General features: G+C 40.9%; 2 protein-coding genes across 2 annotated transcripts; both read left to right on the forward strand.

Moving 5' to 3' along the window:
- Nucleotides 1–662: 662 nt before the first annotated feature.
- LOC140010675 (uncharacterized) lies at nt 663–1420 on the forward strand. The gene is made up of 2 exons (XM_072057985.1): nt 663–820; nt 970–1420. Exons 1-2 carry the CDS (start codon nt 663–665, stop codon nt 1418–1420), a joined length of 609 nt encoding a protein of 202 aa, XP_071914086.1.
- A 9648-nt stretch (nt 1421–11068) lies between these two features.
- LOC113699843 (uncharacterized) lies at nt 11069–12594 on the forward strand. The gene is made up of 3 exons (XM_027220197.1): nt 11069–11233; nt 11312–11928; nt 12117–12594. The coding sequence occupies exons 1-3, from the start codon at nt 11069–11071 to the stop codon at nt 12592–12594; spliced, it is 1260 nt and encodes a 419-aa protein (XP_027075998.1).
- The last annotated feature ends 12011 nt before the right edge of the window (nt 12595–24605 follow it).

Here is a 24605-nt window from a genome sequence, read left to right on the forward strand (position 1 = left end):
AGGTGACTCGGAGGACCACATTCATGCCTTCATCTTGGCATTCCGATTGTATTATATTCCCGATCCGGTCATCTGCCGGGCTTTTTCAGTATTCTTGCAGGGGACAGCTCGAAAATGGTTTTGGGGTCTGGAACCTAGGAGCATCTCCACTCTAGGAGAATTGGTGGACAAATTTCTCCATCTATTTATCTCTTCCAAACCGACGACGAGGACCTCGGCTTATCTATTAAATATACAACAGAATCCAGGGGAGTTCCTCAATGCTTATGTGCAGAGGTTTTAAGATGAAAGCGTGCAGATACCTGATCTTAATGAGCAGGTAACCATAGCCGCCTTCACCAATGGGTTTGTTATCGGGGTGTTTAACACCGCGATACACAAGAAGTATCCCCGGATGCTTCGAGAGCTCTAGAAAAAGGTCAAAAAAGGCATACAGGCCGAAAACCTGAACCGTTTGAAAAAGGAAACTCAGGTGGCACGCCCCAGGCATGATCCCCGAAAAAAGAATGAATTAGGCCGAGGTGATGCTAGTGCTATGGGTGATTTCCATAACTCTGGCCGAGACCGTCGGAGCGTTTTTGACAAAATTGCCAAGGAAAAGTCAGCCGTTCCAGATTCCAATCTGACCTCTGAACACTAATTGTTCCCATATCCTTGCCATCATGGAGCAGAATCGCCTCGGACGGGCTCCTCCCAGAATGGCTGGAAGAAGGGAAAAGAGGAATACCAACCTCTACTGTGCCTATCACCGGGACATTGGGCACGAAATCGAGGATTGCAATGACCTGAAAAGAGATATCGAGGAACTGATTAAGTGGGGGTACTTGAAGCAATTCGTCCGTAGAGACGAAGACAATACGAGTGACCCTCACCGCAACCACTAGGGCGAACCGTGTCTGGAAAGTAGCCGAGGTGAACCCCGTCGAGAGAACCGAAGAGGGTCCAGAAGCAGCTGCTGAAGAAGTCTAGGGAAACGAAGAATCCTTCCCGAGATGGATCCCCTGGCTATGGGCTAGATTATGAGCCAAACATAGTCGGGGTCATTAACACTATAGCCGGAGGTCTGACGGGAGGAGATAGCCAAAACTCCCAGAAGAGGACCTATAGACAGGTCAATTCAGATCAGGCCGAGACGAGTTCCTGCCTTACAAAAACAATCACCTATAGCCCAAGTGACCCTGTTCCGACTGCGTCCAGCAGTCACGAAACCTTGGTGATTGAGTTGCTCACCAATAATTACCTCGTGAAGAAGGTGTATGTTGACCTCGCAAGTTCGGTGGACGTCATGTACCATCGGGCTTTGAAAAACCTAAAATTGACAAGAGATCAGCTCATACCCGTGAGAACTCCGGTAGTAGGGTTCGGGGGGCATGCTGTTCACTTTGAAGGGATGATTACAATGATGGTGACAGTGGGATGACATCATCGGTGCCGAATCGTTCCCATCAACTTTATTGTGGTCAAAGCTAATTCCCCGTATAATCTGCTCATAGGGCGACCTACCCTATATGCGCTGCGGGCGGTGTACTCAACGTACCACTTAATTTTCAAGTTCCCCACGCCAGCAGGCATAGCCGAGGTCAGCAATGATGTCTGTGCCGTTAGAGAATGCTACCTCGCCACCCTCTAGGCAGCCTCTTCGTCATCGGCCGAACTGAAAATCGAGGGTAAGAGATGTCACATCCTCTCGATCGACTGCATAGACTCTTAACGATCCGGGAAGCTTGAAAAGCTGGAGACCGGTGATGAGGTCGAAGAAGTCCTTTTGGATCCTTCAAAACCCGAGCAAACCATCTGCGTCGGCGCTAGTTTGCCCAAGCCACTTAAGGGCGATGTGGTTAATCTTCTCAAAGAGTACCAGGATGTCTTTGCTTGGACTGCTGATTAGGTCGTGGGAGTATCCTACCACCTCATGGTACATGAACTGAATGTTGACCCATGAGCGAAGCCTGTTAAGCAGAAAAGGAGACACTTCGACTCGGAACGTGGTAAAGCCGTGACTGAAGAGGTGGATAAACTCTTGCGGACACAGATGATTAAAGAAGTGCAATACCCCACCTGACTGTCCAACCCTGTCATGGTTAAGAAGGACGCCGGAGGGTGGAGAATGTGTATGGACTTTGCGGATCTGAATAAGGTTGGTTCAAAAGATTATTACCCACTGCCAAAGATAGACACCTTGGTTGATTCGGCTGTAGGTTACAAGATCCTCTGTTTCCTAGATGCCTTCAAAGGCTATCATCAGATAGGAATAAGTAAAGAAAATCAGGAAAAGACGGTCTTTTTCACAGAGATTGTAACCTCGTGTTGGGGCTAGTACTTGCGGCTCGGAGATTGAAACCTTATTTAGCTCACTTGTGACAGCCCCACCTCAGCCTAAGGCGAACCAAAGGGTTCCGCGGACCGCCTGCCCAATTTTCGCCAGGACTACGGAGTCGATACACACAAACCCAACATAGTATGCGCGAAAGGATCCAAAGAAAACGAACAATCGGAAACTACATATATTTACATCGGAGTCTTGAACAAAGGAACCAAAATACAAGCCAAAGTATTCATGCTACACAAAATATAATTAGAGTTTCAGTTACAGAGGAGCATAAGCAAGAGAAGTCCTACAACTAGCTCAACTCTTTTCTTCCAAAAATCTTGGTTTCAAAACATGGAACCCTGTAAGGAAAACAAAGGTAACAGAAAGGGGTGAGTTTGCGCTCAATGAGGTACCAAACATATAGGGGTAAAATCATGGCCTTTCACGTTTAACCAATCAGATACATATACCAGATATAAAGGAAAGCAATTAGACACAGTGATTCAAAGAAAAGGATACAAGTGACTCTTAGGAGCCAGATTTCCATTTGCAGTACTTGATCCGAACCCGTTGACTTTCCGTCAACATAGATAGAACCAACATGTCCGTAGACCCCACTTTACACCAATTTCCGTCCACCAAACATACCCCTACCGGGCCCGAACTTCATTCAGAAACAGTAATGGTAATACTCGAGTATACCGGAATCAAGAGTCTCAATACCCAAAGATCCCAAAACAGACTATCGTGGTTCGTTATCTAATCGATCAGACCCTTGCCAACCCGACTTGAGTAACTAACCACAGGTGTTGACCTCAGAGGTCACAGAAAGGTCGTTGGATACCAGTCTCCAAACGACGTCCGAACAGATTCAGATACAGTTAACAGATCATACACAGTAAATAGACATATGGACAGACAAGAGAACGAGTGTGATAAAGTACACCCTCATCTCAAACAGAATAAACAGATAGTGCAGTCATTTAAATCGCAGATTGCAAGGGTAGAAACCAAGTTAAACAGCAAATGAGGGGAGTAGTACACTCACCGGTTCAAGTACAGATACTTCAAAAGTTTTCACTTCAAACTGGCTTTAATCGCCAAGAAACCCTAAAATCATCAAAGTAAAACAATTAAAGGTTTCACTTCCAAAATCGAGTAAACGGAATGTCCAAGTGAGACTCGACTACATGTCGTACGTCTTTCCAGGTTAAGTACTAGCACAAAAGAATAAACTATGACTTTTGAACAAAAAGATAACAGTTAGTCCTAGGGTTACAAACAACCCCCAAAACCCCTCATTTGTACTAAGATCAACTCAATTGAAGGAATCGTGTAGCCCTAAAATTTTGGGCAGCATGCCCTTTGTATTTACCTATTTTCCCCAACCACTTATGGCTTCATTATTTTCCTCAATCAATCCCAAAGTCATACGCAATATAAATTCATCACAACAGCCAGTCAATAGGTTCAAAATCATTCAAGTACAAAATTTAGCTAGGAAAATGACCGGAAATGAAAGTTAAGCCCTAAAACCCAAAAACAGTTTTGACGTCGTTTAGCGTATTGGACACAACCGGCGCTACGATTATCGGATGGATGTGCAATATACACCGTTTTGAAGCTAAATAAAAGGGCTACAATGTTGAAGAGGGACACTCAGTCTAGTTTGTAGTGCAACTAGATGAAAACTTCAATGTACCAAACCAGAACCGCATAAACAGGTTAGCGAACTATTCTGGTTAAATAACCATAATTCAGCTACCAGAGTCCAATTCAAGTGATTCCAAAGCTATCCGAAAGCTAAGATACCAGGCTATATTTCTTAATAAGACATCAACAACCAAATCAGTAGTATTCCCGATCAAACTAACCAATTACAGAAGTGGATTATCAGTTTCGGACAGAAACAGGGCAGCAGGGGTATTTCGATCTTTTCATAGGCTATGTTGCTCTGATTGGGTTGAGATTTTGTAGGCAACTATAAAATATCATTCTCTACAACTTTCATGTTTCAACCCAAGGATAATTCAGTCTCTAACTAGGGGAAACAGTACCAGTCAGAATGGGGTTAATTGAAACCCTAATTCCAAAATTTCCTTTCAAAGCGAAAATTTTCAGCAAATAGCCACAATTTACGCACTATAGCTTCATTCTAAACCATTCCCGACCATCATCCATGGTCACACAATATTAAACATATAAAAATAGAAAAATCATGAATAAATAGAAAAATTCACCAATTTCAACCAAAATCATGAAATAGCCCACAAAATCACCTCTTAGACTACCACAAGCCACTAATTAAATATCATTAGATAGAAAAGAGAGATTCCTTAGCTACTCACCTTGCAACCAAAGAAAGGAGACAACTTAGTACCTTAGCCTTCCAAACCACTTTACTAACCACCTTACAATCACTAAATTAAGGATTTTTATGGAGAAATTAAAAATTTAAACGGTTGGTTTGATAGATTGAGCAAGATTGGAGCAAGAAATTTGAGAACTTTTTCCTTTCTTTTTTCTTGAAGATATTCGGCCATAAGGATGAAGAAAATGATGAATTGTTGGTCGATTTTGATTAATTGGTAAAGGTAAGTAAGATGGTCAAAATCAAGAATAAACCACAAGGTGACACTTGTCACCCTTATTTAATGCAACTCTATTCTTTTGTCTCTCCAATGATAATCCATCTAGGTAACTTCTAATTATCTCCTTATACCTGATAAATTAAACCCGGTATACACAACTTAATATAATTGGCCGAATTTTCTCAAACTTACCGCACTAGTGGGTCTCTGTAAGCCCCGATGCAACCAAAATACTCAACCAAACAAGTAATCAAGTAAATACAATGACAAAGAATATAAGCAATTTTAAAGCACAAAATAGAGTAACAATAAAGTAAAAGAAATTCAAACCAATCAAATTCCCAAGCTTCTTCCAAACTTGGAGTTGAATCCACCAAATAGTTTCTTCAAGTGATGGTAGTGCTAACCAACTTGTACAAGTGAAGGCTCACTCCTTCCTCACCTCAAACATACTTTGGTTGAGCAAAGAAATTTTACTACTCTCCAAGTAAACCCTCAACTAGCTACAATTGAAAGCTTACCCATTCAATTAAGAACTACTTTATACAAGTGAGGCAACCTTTATCAAGGTTTTACCACTCCAAGTGATAGGTTCACCTTCACCAAGGTTTTACTCCTCCTAGAGAGTAACCTTCACTTGAGCAACCTCACAACCCAACTTTCCCAACTCCTTATACAACCAACAAAGAATATTTCTACTCAAAGATCTCACTTGTAAGCTTGTATTTAGTGTTGGCCAAAAAGTCCGTGTCTTCTTGTGCTTTGGGGTATTTATAGAAGGTGAGAAATGGCTCCAAAAGGCTCTCCAACGGTCAAATGTTAAATGCTGTCGAAACTAGCCGTTGGCCTGTCGGACGTCCGAACCATTTGCTCTGCGTCCGAACCATTTGTTCTGCGTCCGAACCCTGCGTCCAATAGAAATCAGAATGTTCAACGTTCATTCTTTTTGTGTCGGACGGCCGAAGCAATGAATGAGCGTCCGATCCAAGCGTCCGAAGAGTATCGTCGTCAGTTGGACGACCGATCCTCTATCGAGCGCCCGATACTCTACGTCCGAACCTTCATATTTCTTAACTTCTCTTTGATTCAAATCTTTTCGATTCTCTTTTGGATCAATGACCTGTTCTAAGAAATTTCTCACATAAAAACATTAGTCCAAATCTACATTTTGGTTTGTTAATCATCAAAACCAAGGACTGATCAACCAAGATCAACAGTCCCACATCCGGTATACACTCTTAAAACCTTATAAACTAACTTATACTAGAAAAAAATGATTTCAAAACCATCTTTACTCATAAAAATTATTTTCACAATTTTTCAAATAAATAAAATGTGGAAAAACGTGCAATTAATAGAAAATAAAACCTAGCAATTAAGAAAATTACGGGTTCTCACACTCTCTCCCCCTTAAAGAAATTTCGTCCTCAAAATTTTCTTATCAACGGAATCTTTCAAAATCTAAGGTACCTTCTACGTCCTCAAACGAGTCAGGGATCTGATGGTACTCTAAAGAATATATCCGAGCCGGTATTTTCAATCCAGTCCCTTCCTTTTCCGACTGTCTAGGGTTAGTCTTAGTTGGTTGCGGGGTCCCTTTTTCTTTTCGTAATCGAACTGGGCAGTCAACAATCTGATGATCGGTACTTCCGCAGCGCAGACATTTTCCCTCTTTCTTCCAACAATTTGCCTCCGTATGATTTGGCCCTCCGCAATATTCACAGAGACCACGAGTAGCAGAGACCGGTCCCCCCTGAGAGACATCACGCGACACCCCCGGTTGTCGTACTCCCCCATTTTCCTTTCCAATCTTAGGGGATATACTTGTACCTTTTTGCTCAGAGCTACTCCCGGGAAAGCCCCTTTTCTTGACTTGAAAGTTTTTCACCTGCAACCTAGCATTCTCTACTCGTTGCGCCTTCTCTACGGCATCGCTGAAGGCGTTAATTTGGGATATGGCTAGATCTTCCTGGAACTCCACGTTCATATCCTAGACGAATCGCCGTATTCTTCGTTGCTCGGCCACGATAAGTTCGGGTGCGAATTTGGATAGCCGAGTGAATTGGCTCTCGTACTCAGCCATTGTCTGGGCCCCTTGACGAAACCGGATAAATTCATCCTCCTTTTGTTCTTGAACTAGAGGAGGGAAGAATTTAGCGTTGAACTCCCGCATAAAGTTCACCGAAGTCCTGGGCATTTGCTCTCGGTCCCACTTTTGTCGTATTACGTTCCATCGGGAACGGGCCGCCCCTTCCAGGTGAAAAACAGCAAAAGTCACATGCCGTTCCTCCGTGTAGTGCAGGACAGCAAAGATATTCACCATTTTCTCTAGTCACCTTTCGGCTACATCTGGATCGGGTCCCCCAATAAACTTTGGTGGGGCAAACTTCTGGAACCTCTCGACGGTCCAGTCCTCGCTCTCCACGTGATTACCAGGGTTCCCAGGGTTGGAGTTAGGATTGTGACCCTGTTGGTGCACCACTTGAGCTAGCAAATCAGTCATTTGCTGCATGGCAGCAGCTATTTGGATGTTGGGATCAACCCTAGGTTCAGGGTTTGGTCCAGACGAGATTCCCCCAGTGCCCCTTTCAGACGTGGGTTGCCTAATTCCACGCCCGCAGTCTCGTCCACTACGAGTGCCCACCATTGATCTAAGTCAATCTAAGGTCGAGGTGCAAAGATAATATTAAAGATAAGTATAGGCATAAGCAAATAACAAGAGGTACTCACAGATCAAAAACATATATATACACACAACTGTACCGAACCAGTCACACAGTAGCAGTCAATTAGATACAAATATGAGAGATCCATGAAAGTAGCGGGGTCATCCAAAAGTACTATAGACAGACTAGTTCACGAGTACAAAAATAACTCACGAAAAGCTTTTCCCCCTCTAGGGCTCCGTCATAATCTACGAGAACAACCCCATTTATATCTTAATCAAGGTTGATCACGCTTAACTACACCTGAACAAATCACACGAAATTCCATAGAATGACATTTCTAGTTCGCCCAATCCTTTCTAACCTAGGCTCTCATCTCTTTCGTATCCGGGCGTAAGAATCCCATCTAAGATAATTCACAACTCGAGCCGGCCGGTCCCAAGCGTAAATCATCCATATTAAAGATTCCTACCCGACATACATACCTAACTTCCTCAAGTCCCATGATAAATATTTTTACACTTATGACATGCACGGTTCATAGCTTACGCTCAAAAGAGCACTTATACCTTTCGACGCATTCACGAAAGCAGGACCATAACACCACTTGGCCCAAACTCTCTCCGCGCAGAGACCACGCGAAGTGGTTCTGATACCACCTGTGACAGCCCCACCTCACCCTAAGACGAACCAAAGGGTTCGGCGGACCGCCTGCCCAACTCTCGCCAGAACTACGGAGTCGATACACACAAACCCAACATAGTATGCGAAAGGATCCAAGGAAAACGAACAATCGGAAACTACATATATTTACATCGGAGTCTTGAACAAAGGAACAAAAATACAAGCCAAAGTATTCATGCTACACAAAATACAATTAAGGTTTCAATTACAAAGGAGCATAAGCAAGAGAAGTCCTATAACTAACTTAACTCTTTTCTTCCAAAAATTTTGGTTTCAAAACATGGAACCCTGTAAGGAAAACAAAGGTAACAGAAAAGGGTGAGATTGCGCTCTATACCGGAATTAAGAGTCTCAATACCCAAAGATCTCAAAACAGACTACTGTGGTTCGTTATCTAATCGACCAGGCCCTTGCCAGCCCGACTTGAGTAACTAGCCATAGGTGTTGAGCTCAGAGGTCACAGAAAGGTCGTTGAATACCAGCCTCCAAACGACGTCCGAACAGATTCAGATACAGTTAACAGATCATACACAGTAAATAGGCATATGGACAGACAAGAGAACAAGTGTGATAAAGTACACTCTCATCTCAAACAGAATAAACAGATAGTGCAGTCATTTAAATCGCAGATTGCAGGGGTAGAAACCAAGTTAAACAGCAAATGAGGTGAGTGGTACACTCACCGGTTCAAGTACAGATACTTCAAAAGTTTTCACTTCAAACTGGCTTTAATCGCCAAGAAATCCTAAAATCATCAAAGTAAAACAATTGAAAGTTTCACTTCCAAAATCGAGTAAACGGAATGTACAAGTGAGGCTCGACTACATGTCGTACGTCTTTCCAAGTTAAGTACTAGTACAAAAGAATAAACTATAACTTTTGAGCAAAAAGATAACAGTTGGTTCTAGGGTTACAAACAACCCCCAAAACCCCTCATTTGTACTAAGATCAACTCAATTGAAGGAATCGTGTAGCCCTAAAATTTTGGGCAGCATGCCCTCTGTATTTACCTATTTTCCCGAACCACTTATGGTTTCATTATTTTACTCAATCAATCCCAAAGTCATACGCAATATAAATTCATTACAACAGCCGTTCAATAGGCTCAAAGTCATTCAAGTACAAAATTTAGCTAGGAAAATGACCGGAAATGAAAGTTAAACCCTAAAACTCAAAAACAGTTTTGACATCGTTTAGCGTATTGGACACAACCGGCGCTACGATTATCGGATGGATGTGTAATATACATCTTTTCGAAACTAAAAGAAAGGGGTACAATGTTGAAGAAGGCCACTCAATCCCATTTGTAGTGAAACTAGGTCAAAATTTCAATGTACCAAACCAGAACCGCATAAACAGGGTAGCGAACTGCATTCTGGTTAAATAACCATAATTCAGGCTACCAGAGTCCAATTCAAGTGATTCCAAAGCCATCTAAAAGCTAAGATATCAGGATATATTTCTTAAGAAAACATCAACAACGAAATCAATAGTATTACCGGTCAAACTAACCAATTACAGAAGCGGATTATCAGTTTCGGACAGAAACAGGGCAGCAGGGGTATTTCGGTCTTTTCACAGGCTATGTTGCTCTGATTAGGCTGAGATTTTGCAGGCAACTATAAAATATCATTCTCTACAACTTTAATGTTTTAATCCAAGACTAATTCGGCCTCTAACTAGGGGAAATAGTATTTGGCAGAATGGGGTTAATTGAAATCCTAATTCCGAAATTTCCTTTCAAAGCGGAAATTTTCCGCAAATAGCCACAATTTACGCACTATTGTTTCATTCTAAACCATTCCCGACCATCATCCATGGCTACACAATATTAAACATATAAAAACAGAAAATTCATGAATAAATTGAAAAATTCACCAATCTCAACCAAAATCATGAAATGACCCACAAAATCACCTCTTAGACTACCACAAGCCACTAATTAAACATCATTAGATAGAAAAGAGAGATTCCTTAGCTACTCACCTTGAAACCAAAGAAAGGAGACAACTTAGCACCTTAGTTTTCCAAACCATTTCACTAACCACCTCACAATCACTAAACTAAGGGTTTTTATGGAGAAATTGGAAATTTAAACGGTTGGTTTGCTAGATTGAGCAAGATTGGAGTAAGAAATTTGAGAACTTTTTCCTTTCTTTTCTCTTGAAGATATTCGGCCATAAGGATGAAGAAAATGATGAATTGTTGGTCAATTTTGGTTAATTGGTAAAAGTAAGTAAGATGGTCAAAGTCAAGAATAAATCACAAGGTGACACTTGTCACCCTTATTTAATGCAACTCTATCCTTTTGTCTCTCCAATGATAATCCATCTAGGTAATTTCTAATTATCTCCTTACACCTGATAAATTAAATCCGGTATATACAACTTAACCTAATTGACCGAATTTTATCAAACTTACTGCACTAGTGGGTCCCCATCCGGTATACACTCTTAAAACCTTATAAACTAACTTATACTAGAAAAAAATGATTTCAAAACCATCTTTACTCATAAAAATTATTTTCACAATTTTTCAAATAAATAAAATGTGGAAAAACGTGCAATTAATAGAAAATAAAACCTCGCAATTAAGAAAATTACGGGTTCTCACATCACCTCATACGAATAAGAACAGATCAGCCTATTTGGCAGATATTGTCCCGACCTGAAGTCTCGGGACTCCTCACCAAGTGTGTCATTGAGCTCGAGGAATATGATCTCACATATGAGTCGCGAACTGCCATCAAGGCCCAAGCCCTTGCCTATTTCTTAGCAGAACTCACCCTTCCCGCGGACTAAGACATTACGTCGGATATGCTTGAGCCTCAAAGATGGGCCTTGTATATAGATGGTTCTTCTAACAGTGAGGGTAGCGGAGCCGGACTGCTCCTCGAAGACCCTCACGGAGATGCGTACTTATATGCTCTCCGTTTTGATTTCCCCGCCTCCAATAACGAAACTGAATACGAGGCTGTCATCGTGGGCTTGCAACTAGTCCGCCGACTTGGTGCCTGACATATCACGGCTCATAGTGACTCTCAACTCGTTGTATGTCAGGTACTAGGGGAATATGAAGCCAGGGAGGAATCCATGCAACGGTACCTCTCTAAACTCCACCAATTGGCAGCTTATTTCGAGTCCTTTGAAATTCAAGGGATACCCCGGTCTCAGAACCGGCGAGCTGATGCTCTGTCCAGACTTGCCTCTACTTCATTTTCTACCCTCAACAAGACAGTTCTCGTGGAGGTTCTGGCCGAACCCGGTTACGTGGAGGACAAAGTCTATCCGGTGGCATCGGGGGACACTTGGATGACCCCGTTAGTCAAGTTTTTGGGTCAAGACATTCTTCCAGATGACAAGACCGAGGCAAGAGGAGTGCAGCGCAAGGCGGCCCGATATGCACTCCACAACGGCTGCCTCTATAAGCGATCTTATCTCGGCCTATGGTTGCGATGCGTCACCCCGAAAGAGGGAGAGCGCATCCTTCAAGAGATACACGAGGGACTCTGTGGAGCTCACGTTGGTTATCGGATGCTGGTCAAAAAGACCTTGCTTCTCGGCTATTTTTGGCCAACTCTTAGACAAGATGCCCAACTTTTGCTACTCTGTTGCCTTTCTTATCAGCACCATGCTCCGGAGCACCACCAATCGACCAATCTCATGGTCCCTATCACGTTCCCCTGGCCTTTCGAGCAATGGGGGACAGATATTATTGGACCCTTCCCTCGGGCAGCAAACAATATGCCTATATAGTTGTTGTCGTCGACTACTTCACGAAATAGGTCGAAGCTAAGCCCCTGCGAAGCATAACTGGCTTGGCCGTTCAAAAGTTCTTTTGAAAATGCGTGGTTTGTCGCTTTAGTTTGCCCAGAGTCATCATCTCAGATAATGGGAAGCAATTTGCGGATAATCCCTTAAAAGCATGGTGTGAGAACCTGGGAATCAAACAACACTTCACCTCGGTGGGACACCCCCAATCTAATGGACAAGTTAAAAACTCCAACCGAACGCTCCTCCATGGGTTCAAGACTAGGTTACATCAGCTCGAATCCTCTTGGGTAGACGAACTCCCTAGTGTGCTGTGGTCCTATCGAACCACGTCGAGATCTGCCACTCAAGAAACACCATTCGCCTTAACCTATGGATCTAAGGCCGTAGTCCCTGCTGAGTTTATTACTCCAAGTTCTCGCATGGCAACCTTCACTGCTGAGGTGAATGATGAAAAACGAAAAATTGACCTCGATCTAACTGAGGAAAAAAAGGATGCCTCAGCAGCCCGAATAGCCTTGTACAAGAACATCCTAGCCAATTACTACAACGTCCGAGTCAGACACCTTTAGTTCAGACCAAGAGACCTGGTTCTACGGAAGAACTCCATCAGCCGATCTAAACCACAGGGCAAGTTAAATTCGAGGTGGGAAGGCCTATACCGAGTTGTAGAGACTAATCAGAATGATTATTATAAGTTGACCTACCGGGATGGTACCCTGGTACCCTGAACCTGGCATACAGAAAATCTTCGGTTGTATTATCCTTGAGTTGTTAATGTTCAGTTAAGTTAATGACATCATTACTTTGTGTTTAGTGTTTTACACAATTATTTTCTTAAACATTACTCCATGGTGTCGTTAAAGAAAATAAGGGGACAAGATAAGTAGAAACGAAATGAAAAAGACAATTGAAAAAAGACAATTTGGGATGGAAGCAAAAGATAACTTTCATTGATTATCGAAGGAGGATTACAAGTACAAAGGCCGGGGTGGGAAGCTCATCTAAGAGCCACCCACCTCGGCGGAATCCGCTCCCTCTCTACTGCTGAGTTTACCTCCTCCAGCAGCTCCGCCGAACTCATCATCCGAAACTTGTTCGAAATCGGCCATTTCTTAATTAAATTTCTCTCTAATTTCGGCCAGATTCCGTCCGGACTAGATGCCAATGGCCATGCGGTCGCACAGCTCCTTAGCATTATCGTTGTAGTTAGGCTTGTCCTTCAACACAACTAGCTGCTCCAGAGTAAGGAAAGAAGCCACATCCTGAATGGCCGTGGTATAGCCAAATATAAAGCTCAGCAAGGTCAACTCGCCAAGGTCTTTCATGAAGGTCTCGGAAGAGCGGAAAGCCTCGATGGCCGTGCTGCCGGCTTTCTCTATAATTTCCCGGGATGACTGCTTTTCTTCTTGTCTCCTCTTCTTTTCTTCTTCGAGAGCAGTCTCCAAGGAGGTGATGGAAGCCTTAAAATGCTCCACTTCGGCCACCGTGGTGTCGTGTTGTTTCTGGAGCTGTGCCTTTTCTTCCGCAGCCACCTTCAACTCCTTTTCAAGCCGAGATACTTTGTTCATGAGCTCGGCAGGAGGCTGGTTCTCGACCATGTTGGTATACCTCTGTATGAGCTCGGACAAGAAAGCAGAGGTAGACGCCCACGCCACCGAAGTGCTCTACATCAGCTCTTCTATGGTGAATTTCTTCGCAAAGGTGTGATCTCGGGGCAGGCTAGAGTGGACAAGGAGGTGATGGGCAATTCGGGGATCTTTGCATCTATCATTGACACTAACATCCCACTCTGGGCACCAGTGCCAATCGGGATGCCTCTTGTCCTCTCCTTCAGGCACGGACTGGACGAAGTGTCGATTCTAGAGGAAAGACCCAATGGCAGGCCTCTCTGGGGCTTGGATCTGCTTACCCTGGCCCAGAAAGGATGGAGCGGCGACTGTCACACCATGGGTGGCCACCCCCTCCGGAATGGCCGAGGTGTTGGAGGTATCTTTCGGGACAGTGGTCAATGGGATGGTAGCTGAAGTGCCAAGAGCGCTCTTCTTCTTTTGAACCCCCGAGGTCTGACCGAGGGCCTTGCGCTTATGTGGCCGCTTAACCACCGTAGCCACTCCTGAAGTGATCAGATCCGAAACTCTTGTTATTGCACAAGCAAAGAATGATTAATAAGAATCAAAGGAAATAAAACAATATGAAATGATGAATGAAAGAATACAATGTTTTTGAAACCGAGTAGAGAAATAAGGGAAGCGATCCGGAGTGATCAGTGCTCGACTAATGCCCCCATTGACGAGGACTGCCTCGGGGTAGGCCCAGCAGTTAATCCTAAGACCCGACCCGAGTAGTTTTTGAAAACTCTGCTCATCGTGCTTCCCCAGAAAAGAGTCCTTCGCCGAGATAGATGGTCTCCACCAAAAATTTCTTGGGAAATCCTCGACAGGGACGAAAAGGAAATTGTGCTTCCACTCCTTTATAGATGAAGGAGCGTCTATCACCAATTTCGGTACGCTCTTGCCTCAGTTCCCGAAATACAACCACTCTTTCTCATTCCTGCTGTTATGGATGGTATAGCAACGACGGAAGAGGTTGACGGTGGGGCTCAGTTCTTGCTCCCGGTAGAGCATCTTGAACCGATGAGAATTCGGACTGAGTTCGGGACTAATTGAGTGATTCTAACACCCCAGTATCTGAGGCAGTCCCGAAAGAATCTGGTGGTAGGCATTCTTAGCCTAGCTTCCAGTTGGTCCGTATAGATGGCTACTCTTCCTTTTGAGGGCCGCTCGGCTGCTTGATCCGGTCGAGGTATGTAAATGCTATAATTCCGGCGAAAAGGGTACTTGCGGATCACCTCGTTAGCCGTAGCCTGATCAACGACACTGTTGAACAACGGGAGTTAGCCGAAGTCAATGCTCGAGAGATCGGAAGGGGTAGCCGGTTCTTGTACTCCCTCATCTCGAGGTACTTCGGGTTCGAGATCGTCGTTGTATAATTTTTCGGACACTTCCTGGATCTGCTTCAGCAACACCTCGCCCTCAACTGGTACTTCGACTTCCTCCTCCTCCGGGGTAGCTGGATTGTCTTCCTCCTCTGTCGGGTCGGGTCTCTCCGCCGCTTCGAATTTCGACTTGACTGTCTCTCTATGCGTACGGGCAGTTTGAGTCATAGTGCGAAAAATAAAAGGAAAGGGCGTCACTTACTGATTATGGAGAAAGAAAGGCTGGGGTGAGCAGTTAAAGCAGCTTGGGTGTTCTCTCTCTCACACTTTGGATGCCCCCTATGACCTCGGACAACTTAGTATAGAGGGTGCTATTAACTTTACGGTGAAAGGTTAATACTAATGAAGAACACCCCCTATTTATACAAGTATGGGGGAAGGTGAAAGGACGGTGTCCCTTGAGCTTCCCCTGACGTTTCCACTCTCCTCATTAATGACTGATCGGCGTTCTGACTCCCTGTCACACGTCTTTTCACACTGTCATGATGGCTGACCCCCGTTTTGCCTCCCCTTACTTTATCTGACATGTCAGCGATCTCCTACTCACACGAAAACCCCGGAGGTAGACCGTTGACCTGCTACCTCTCGAGGCTTGGGGGGCTTATTGAGGGTGATAGTTTTGCCTCGACCTTCCCGTTTCAGCTTATTTTAGGACCGCTCCCCCATCCTGCTTGTCCATGTTCCCAATCACCCTGCCGAGATGAGCCTCGCTCCGGCTCTACCAGTCATCTTGAACGCCTCGGCTATCGAGGCGTTCATCGTGAAGTCCCATGACACCTGATAGGACCACTGAGGCCAGGTCACAGTCTGATGCCTGTAGAGAGGCAAGACATTTGATGGGACCTACCTGACAGACCTGGTAGGACATACTGACATGCTTAGTCTGTCAGGGCATGGGAATTTGATCCCAACCGCTATTTCTCTCCGTTTGTCTCCTATAAATACAAGGAGGTTACTTAGAAGGAAGGGATTTTTCTCTTTTGGTTCCTACAAGGTATATTGTCTACAGACCCTTTAAAAAGATTATCCTCCAATAGAAACTAACTAGACCGTCGGGGGTAAACTGGGGGACTTTACCCCATCATTGACACTTTGAGCAGGTGACTTCCGTGAGGCCGTACCCACTTTAGGAGAGAGTTACTCCCGCATTCAGGTACTATCCGCTGAACCCGAAAATCACCTCTTCAAGGAGAACCCACGTAAAAGTGCGGAATTAATTGTTGCATACATCGTCTCTCAATTAAGATGATCAATCTGACTGAATAATTAAAAGAACCATCAATAAGATGAAAAAGTCTAAAAACAAAAAGTAATCAAAAGTGGTCTGCCGAATCCAACGCCACCGATGGCACCTGATTCCGACCTTCCTACAGTGAGATATAGCCATTTTCTCAAAATTGCGCGGGCGCAACTGTTTTACCCGTGAAAAACATTTTGAGCTTGAATGAAACTTTTCTGTTGCCCAACTTTCATGCACTTGTTAAATTTGTTTTTTCATGAACTTTTACTACATTTTGGGCCAAGTTTGCATGATGAATTAAATGGTTTTAACCGCTCACTTGGTCTCTTAATGAGCCTATAATTGAGTGGAAAATGAACCTAATTTGTTAACGATTTCACTCATTGTCCTAGGATTGGGAAACGAAGGTAGTCGTAACCGAGATACTTGACGTTTGACTACTGCATTGCTTGACAGGTGAGTATACCACTCCCATGATTTGTGCTTAACCTGGTTTATCTGTATTTCCAATCCGTGACTTGTTTACCTGTGACTCTTGTTTATTCTATACAAGATGAGGGTGTACTTTATTACACTCGTTCTCTAGCCTGTGTAATTGGTTTACTGTATGAACTTGAATTAGTTGATCCTGTATGCGAACTTGCATGTTTATGTGCATGTGAATTGAGGTCCTTTGGTGAGGTATAGCCGTTGTGCTAGCCTGTTGTGTTGTCCAGCACTGCTAGGGACGAAATCCTGAATTGAGGTTTTCTGGTGGGGTACAGCCATTGTGCTAGTCTGTTGTGTTATCCAGCACTGCCAGGGATGAAATCTTGAATTGAGGTCCTCTGGTGAGGTATAGCAGCTGTGCTAGCCTGTTGTGTTGTCCAGTACCACCAGGGATGAAATTCCCGACTTGCGGCTCAGTTATATCCTAAAGTTCTGGTATACTCGAGTATTACCATTCCTGTTCCTGTTTGGCGTTCGAGCCTAGTAGGGGGTTGACTGGTGGACGGAGATCGGTGAAAATGGTGTTCTATGGACTTTATATTTTGTGAATACAAACGTTGACGGAGAGTCAACGGGCTCCAGTATGATCAAGCTCAAGGGGATTTGGCTTTTGGAAGCCACCCGTATCCTTGAATTGAACTGTGATTAAATTGTTATTGTTCTATACGGTGTTTGCTTGGTTATATTATGCCCTTATTTGGTTATGTGCTTACTCGTTTTACGTGAAACCTCACTGAGTTTTAGTTCACTCCACTCCCTTTGTTTTCCTTAACTGATCGGGGATGGACTTGTGTTCAAGAGCTTTCTTAGCTTTATTTTGCTTTGACTGGTATTTTGGGATTGTAACTTTTGCTTAAGAAGACCTTACTTTTGACTTTTGTAAGCTTGAATTTATAAGCTCGACTTATGTTATGTAAATTAAGTGTGGAGTGGTAAGTTGACATTTAGCTCTATATTCTAAGTTTTGGATAGTTGGTGTAGCGATTATGTTTCAATTAGGGTTACACTCCTTACTTGGGAGATAATTCATCAATTTCATTTGAGTTGCTAGTTCTTTGATTGACCGAGCTCCGGCGAGAGTTGGGCAGGCAGCCCGCTGATATTCTACGGTTCGCCCTAGGGAGAGGTGGGGCTGTCACACCGAATCTTCTTATCTAATTCGTATCTACCTAATTGTCTCTTCTCATACGGCTACTAAGAGGAATAATAAAGGAAGACTCCTAGTCTTTGTTGACCTCTATCCTCTTTGGAAACTACCCAAGAGAAGAAAAAGGAGAGTTCCCCAAAAATTGCTCCCTAGTCCGCCGTAGTTGACTATTGGGCAGGGAAAATAAACTCCATTTGAACTCTCTTTTCCTTTTATTTCTCGAACTCCTCTTGCAACGCTAGACGTCCTGAAGCTAATATAGTGAGGAATTTGCACCTTTTATGATATTTTATTCCAACTCCCTGCAATAACCACAAATTTCCAAAAGTGAGTAGAATCTGACAATTAATTCATATTTGGTAAGGTAATCGGAGAAATTAATTATAAAATAAAAGGCAAAAGTGTGACTTATCAAATAACCATAAACATATAAAGCATATCTGTTTCTCATATTGCGACTTGCGTGTATTTTACCAGAATTGCCTTTACAACAACCACAACTCTTTTTAGTTTGCCTCTCAATGTTCTCAACTGGATACAATACTAAAATATCATATATATAGTCAACATGACTTGAAAATTAAAATTCTACTAAAATAAGAAACTACCATATAATTACTTCATACCCTAAATATCTAAATTGGTAACACTTGGCTATACTTTTGTTTTTATTTTTTTTAGTAGGAAAAAGGTAGAACTTAAGAAGTGAAGAAGCAGCAGAGTGATTTCAACCTAAGGTCTCTAATTTCTAGACTTTTAACCTTATCCATTAAACTAAGGTTTCTAAGCAAAACTTAGCTATACTTAAATACTTCTAAACTAGAAGTAGAAGACATCAACTATTAGGAAGGTCAGTTTAATTATGTCAACATTGTCTATTTTAAACCAAACTTTTCATGAATATAGCTCTATTCTATTGCCAACCAAAAAATATCTTCTAAGATACTTGTTCATTATAAATCAATTCTTGCCAATCACTTCACTTTCAATTTATTAGCCTCACTAGCTGATAACTGATATCAATATTCTCAGTTTTGCAAGTCCATCACAAAAAAAATAAATAAATAAAATTGACAAGCATTTTTTTCAATTCTTTCACATTACCAAATTAAATACCAACAACTATGGAAGGATCTTTTTTTCTAATCACTGTTTAACACAAATAACACAACATAATACTTCTTCTCACATGTCTATCCAATTAGGGTCAATTTTTTCCCAATTGTCAAGTAACTCAAGTACCCCAAGATTAATTTAGTGGCCCAAATTTTTCCGATGTTCGAGTACTCTAACTCATCAAAAAAAATCACATTTCAAAATCTATCAACATCAACCTTGTAATCTCAAGTTTACAAGCATCCCAAGTTCAAAAGGCAGGGCTCTAATACCACTTTAGTGTATAAAAGATGCGTACAAGAGGATACTGGCATATGTAAAAATATGTAGGAGAAGAGGAGTTTAAGAGCCATAAATACATAAAGCACATCTGATTCACATATTGAGATTGGCATAAATTCTAGGCAGAATTGCTTTTACAACAACCGCAACTCTCTTTAATTTTTTTCTCGCCCTTTTCAACTCAGTATAAAGCTAAAATACCCTATATAGAGTTAACATAACTTAGTAATTAAGAAACTACTGCACCAAGAAACTACCACATAATTACTCCGTACCCTAAACAACTGAATTACTGAAACTTGGCTATACTTGAATACGTCTAACCTAGAAATACGAAACATCAACTATTAGTAAGTTTGGTATAATTATGCCAATAAAAAGACATATTCTTCTGACCATCACACTGTCAAAACGTGCATGGGTTTCATTGATTTTAGCAATGATAACTGTTCCACATAAAGCAATGGCAACATGCATGGATTTAGGATAATTTCATAAGTTAATTTTGTATATAATGATAGTGCATATAGTAACAACATTGAATGAATGCCACCTAAACTTGATATAATGGTAGTGTATAATTTGAATTTTGTTTCTTGAACATGTAGCTTGCAATATTATGGGATAATTTCAGAAATCTCCACTAAGGTTATTGACAATTTCACTTGTCTCTCCTCAACTTTTGGAAATCTCACATACTTCTAGCAGACAATTGGGACCTATTGATGATGAAAGGCACAGCAAAATACTTATATCTTTAGTCTTTGGTGATATTAATTAAACAATCAAAGGAAATTTGCAAAAAATCAAGTCAAGTCTTATTTCCACAACCTTGTAATACGATGCAAAAAGAAAATATTGAACAAACAAAAATTATTCTCACCCTTGATTCTACTGCACCTTTCACAAGGAAAAAAAAAAGCTGTTCTCTAATTTTCTATGGTTACTTTCTCTTCTAAGCTTTAATTGACGCTCATCAAGCCTTATATATTTTAGTATAAACTTCCAAGCTTTTAATAAGAAACTTGTAACATCGCCATTTTCTCATAATCAATAGCACATAAATTTCAAAAAAGCTCTTCAACTTTGCCCGCATTTTATTCTTGCTTTTCTGGATAAGATTACATTAATTCAATAGTTGAGTTCTAGGAATCCCTCATACATATTATTCATTTTTTGTTTAACCTTCAACTTATCAATTACAAAGAATGACGAAAATCTTTAAAAGAAAAATTAAACAAAAAAAGACCAAGTCTAATAAACAAGTCATGCTTATTGCAATTCTAATGATTAGTTTCTTTCTCCAATTTTAAACATAAGAATTAGTTCTTCGTAATATATAGCAATTCATTAAATCAAATTTATCAATTCCTATACTTAATTTGGTCTTTTCATCGATTGGCAAATGATTGCGTTACTCTAGTTTTTATAATTCTAGGAAAGAACTCTTTGATAATACACTCTAGTTATGGTAACTATGGTATTAGAAAAAACAATGTACTAGTAATATCATTTTTTGCAAAAATGAAATTTGTATTTAAAACTTGAAGCATCTTAAATTTATGTCAATGTTGATGGAACTGCTAGCCATTTTTTATATCTTTGTTTTTTTGAGGTAATAGTTTACAGCCAAAAAGGGCACAAAAATATCAAAAAGGGCCTTGGGAGGAGGGGGAACATAAAACGTGAAATCCTTGGAAAACCACAGGTTTAGCATCTTTACGGTAGTTTGCTTTGCAATCACAGCTTTCCTCCTCTTAAAGCACTTTGATCTTCACCCTGCTCTGAGGGATTTCCAATACTAATTCCATTGATGGCTTAAAAAATCATTCTATAGAATATACATCAATAACGCTGTAAAATAAGTGTTTGTAATTATCATGCGTTAAAGTAATACTTGTCATATATCATCTCAATTCTGAAATCTTCTCCAATGCTGCTAATACAACGTTGATCTGATCCTTCAAACCAGCATATGTGCTAGTTAGACTTTTTTCGTGACTTTTCTATAAATCAGTCTGACTCATACAGAAATTTTAACTGCTTCTCTTATTTTTGAGTAAAGAACCATAAACTTTAACTGTTTGATATGTTAAAATCTCTGTGACTTGCATAGAACACTTGTTATGTAGTAAATACTAAGCAGAGACAGAATTAGGAAAAGAATTTAAAAGCATTATACAGGTCCAAGTAAGTTGCACTAGCTTAAAAAAATAAATAACAAAAAAAATACTATATTATGATGTTGATGATCAAAATTTCATAAAAATTTTTAGTATCTGAAAAATAATATAGTTTAAGATATTACAATCACGTGCAAAGCACGTGAACTATTACTAGTCTAGCAAAATTCATTCTATTATAGATAGCTTTCTTCAGTTTTTGAAATGGCCCCACTGTTTTTTAGCATTGTAGTCCGTTGCTTCATTCAGTTTTGGATCTCGAGAATCCGTCCTTGAAAGCTGGAGTTAGGCATGGGCACGCCAAATTATCAGGGGTCAGTTGGAATGACGATTTTCAGTACTTTTTCTTCACCACTTCCTGTAATTAATCCCAAACACAAAACCTGAGTAGAATCCACCCAACTATGCAATATTTAGTCAAACAATTATGCAATAATATCAAAATATGCCACTAAAATGCACCCTATCAATCTCCCCCACACCTAAACTATGCTTGCCCTCAAGCATAATTAATTCAGAAGTGCAATCGAGATACCAAGCATAGTAGTTCATACCAATACGGTATTCCAAATTCCCTAATAACTGTATCGAAATCAGAATATACCAAATTGACAACTCTCACATTTAATAGGCATTCATTATGCACTCATTCACTTCAAAGTGTATAAGATATATAGGATGGCTCCCGAATCAACACAATGAAATGACATTACCATAGGCTTGCTCATATATCACATCTCCACCACTTAATTATGATTTTGAATGCAACAATCAAGGGACTTTGCAAGGTTGTAATGGGGATGGGGTGAGAAGGTAGGATAAAGAGGATTCAAAGGGTGTAAAAATATAAAGAAAATGCTCAGAAATTCATTACACAGATTCTTGCACATTTGAAACTTCAAGGCACCTCAACAATCCCCCAAGTGAAATAATTGACTTTTCTTTTTCTCTTTTTTCTTTTTTTTCCTTTTCTTCTTCTCTCTTTTTTTTTTCTTCTTAGCACTTCTTTACACGAGGTTCACAAAAGAAAGTCTAAAAAGAGGGTTTACAGGTAAAAACTGAGGTCTCAAGCAAAGAATAAGGGTTAAGGCTCAACTTGGCTCCCTAATGGTAAATGAACTAAAGGTCGATTTTTTTAAGAAAGTCCAAAAATGGCTCAGTCCTAGGTGCCCTATCATTTTAATGCATTAAACTCATTTAAATGTGGTCTTGACATGCATAACCGAGAAAGTTCTAGAATGACAAACCATGTGCACTAACCACTCAACAAATGAAAAATTAGGCTCAAAAATTGCACAAGTGATCAAATTCATGTCAAGTTCAGCATATTCATCAATCAATTCATTACCAAGAAAAAGTAGAACACCCCATGGCATGAACTTACTACTTATACTCATATCTGAAGTGCATTCGTCACTGTTTAAAGAAAAGAACTACTAAGGCAAGGAAAACGCACATCAAACAACTAGAAGCACAACTAAAGCATAGTTAACCCTCCCCCACACCTAAACCTTACATTGCCCTCAATGGAAGATAATAAAGATCAAAATAGAGGTATTGGGGCAACGGCACTTCCCTGAACACCAAAGGGGGGTTGTGGCACAGTTGTAGGTAAGAGGCAAAAGACATATAGAGCTCGATGGCATATGTCGATTGAATGATCTGAGACAAAATAAGTTCCACAATTTGCAGCAGCCCATTGATCATTAGAAAAAGCACAAGCCTCATAACCCCTTCTAGAAATAAAATCCAATCTATCACCAAAATACGGAATGTTAGCAGCCATAAACTATATATAAAAAAAATAAGAGAAAAATAAAAAAAATGAACTAAAAAAGAAACAAATTAATCAGGCACCAGTCCCAGGCAACGGCACCGAAAATTGACAGGTGCCGAACCTGTGCAATAATAATAAATAAAACCTAACTACCACCTGAAGCAGTCAATAATCAATTCTAGTACTGGAGTAGGGACTCTAGGTGTGCAATGGGTTACTTGATTCACTCTGTTCCCGAAGAGTTTGCTTAATCCGATATACCAGGATTAATTATTTGACTGAATTCGGTAACTAGTAGACAGTGACAAGTAGAGTCGTCTCCTCAGGGACTGGAGAGAAATTCGTTTCTTTTCGAGTCAAGATTGATGGGGGGTTTTTGGGATTAAATGCTAATGAATTGCTAACTAAATAAATTAAATGTGCAAAATAATTAATTGGGAGAACTCTAACCAAGGGTACACTTCAGAAATGGTTCATGCACTGATCATCGATTCACAGATAATTCCAACATTTATTAATAGACTAGAGTAGTTGTTATGCACATGATAAACAACCAACCTTTCCTTAATTTTTCGATAGCTAAGGTACGACCGTTAACTATTTCTCTAATCCAGAAACAACCTTAGGTACGACCGTAGGATTTAATTTCTGGTTTGCATTAATAATTAGAAAGGCCTAATCCTAACTAACAAACACGCTACGAGGGTTTATTTAACCTAGATCGTATGTTCCCCTGACATAAATCCAATTACGGCAGTTGCTACATAGATAGAGATAACGAACAATTACGGATTCAATTACCCCTAATTAGCACAATAGCCTACGTGAATAATTAAATATTGCGCATCTATTTAATCATACATGATAGCTATAACAACAATTAAAAGCAGAAAACATACGAATACCAATAAATAGAGAAAGCAGTTAAAATAATTTAGATTTCACAGTAATTGTTGAACCAAATCTTCAGTTATTCCCTTGACAAGAATTAGAAGGTTAGTCCTCCATTAATGGAGAACAACCATGCGAAAAAGCTGTTCGAAGCCTTCAATTGTTGTCTAACAAAAGTAAAAGCAACAGCCAAAATAAGTCAACAACGGCGGCTCCTCCAAGCATACGAGAGAAAAGTTTTTCTTCTTTTTCTTCTTTGTCTTGGTCAACCCTCAAATTAGCCAAAGCCCAAATACAAGGGTCCACCCATATGGCTTTCTCTCGATGGTCCCCACATAGCAAAGCCAAACGGAAATTAAAAAGCCAAGCAGAACTCCTGGGAGTCTAATTCCTCCTCTCCCGTTGGAAGCCACGAAATTAAAGGAATTTGTTTCCTATTACAATTTAATTTCCTAAAAAC

The sequence above is a fragment of the Coffea arabica genome, chromosome 7c, assembly GCF_036785885.1.
Source record: "Coffea arabica cultivar ET-39 chromosome 7c, Coffea Arabica ET-39 HiFi, whole genome shotgun sequence".
Taxonomy (NCBI): Eukaryota; Viridiplantae; Streptophyta; class Magnoliopsida; order Gentianales; family Rubiaceae; genus Coffea; species Coffea arabica.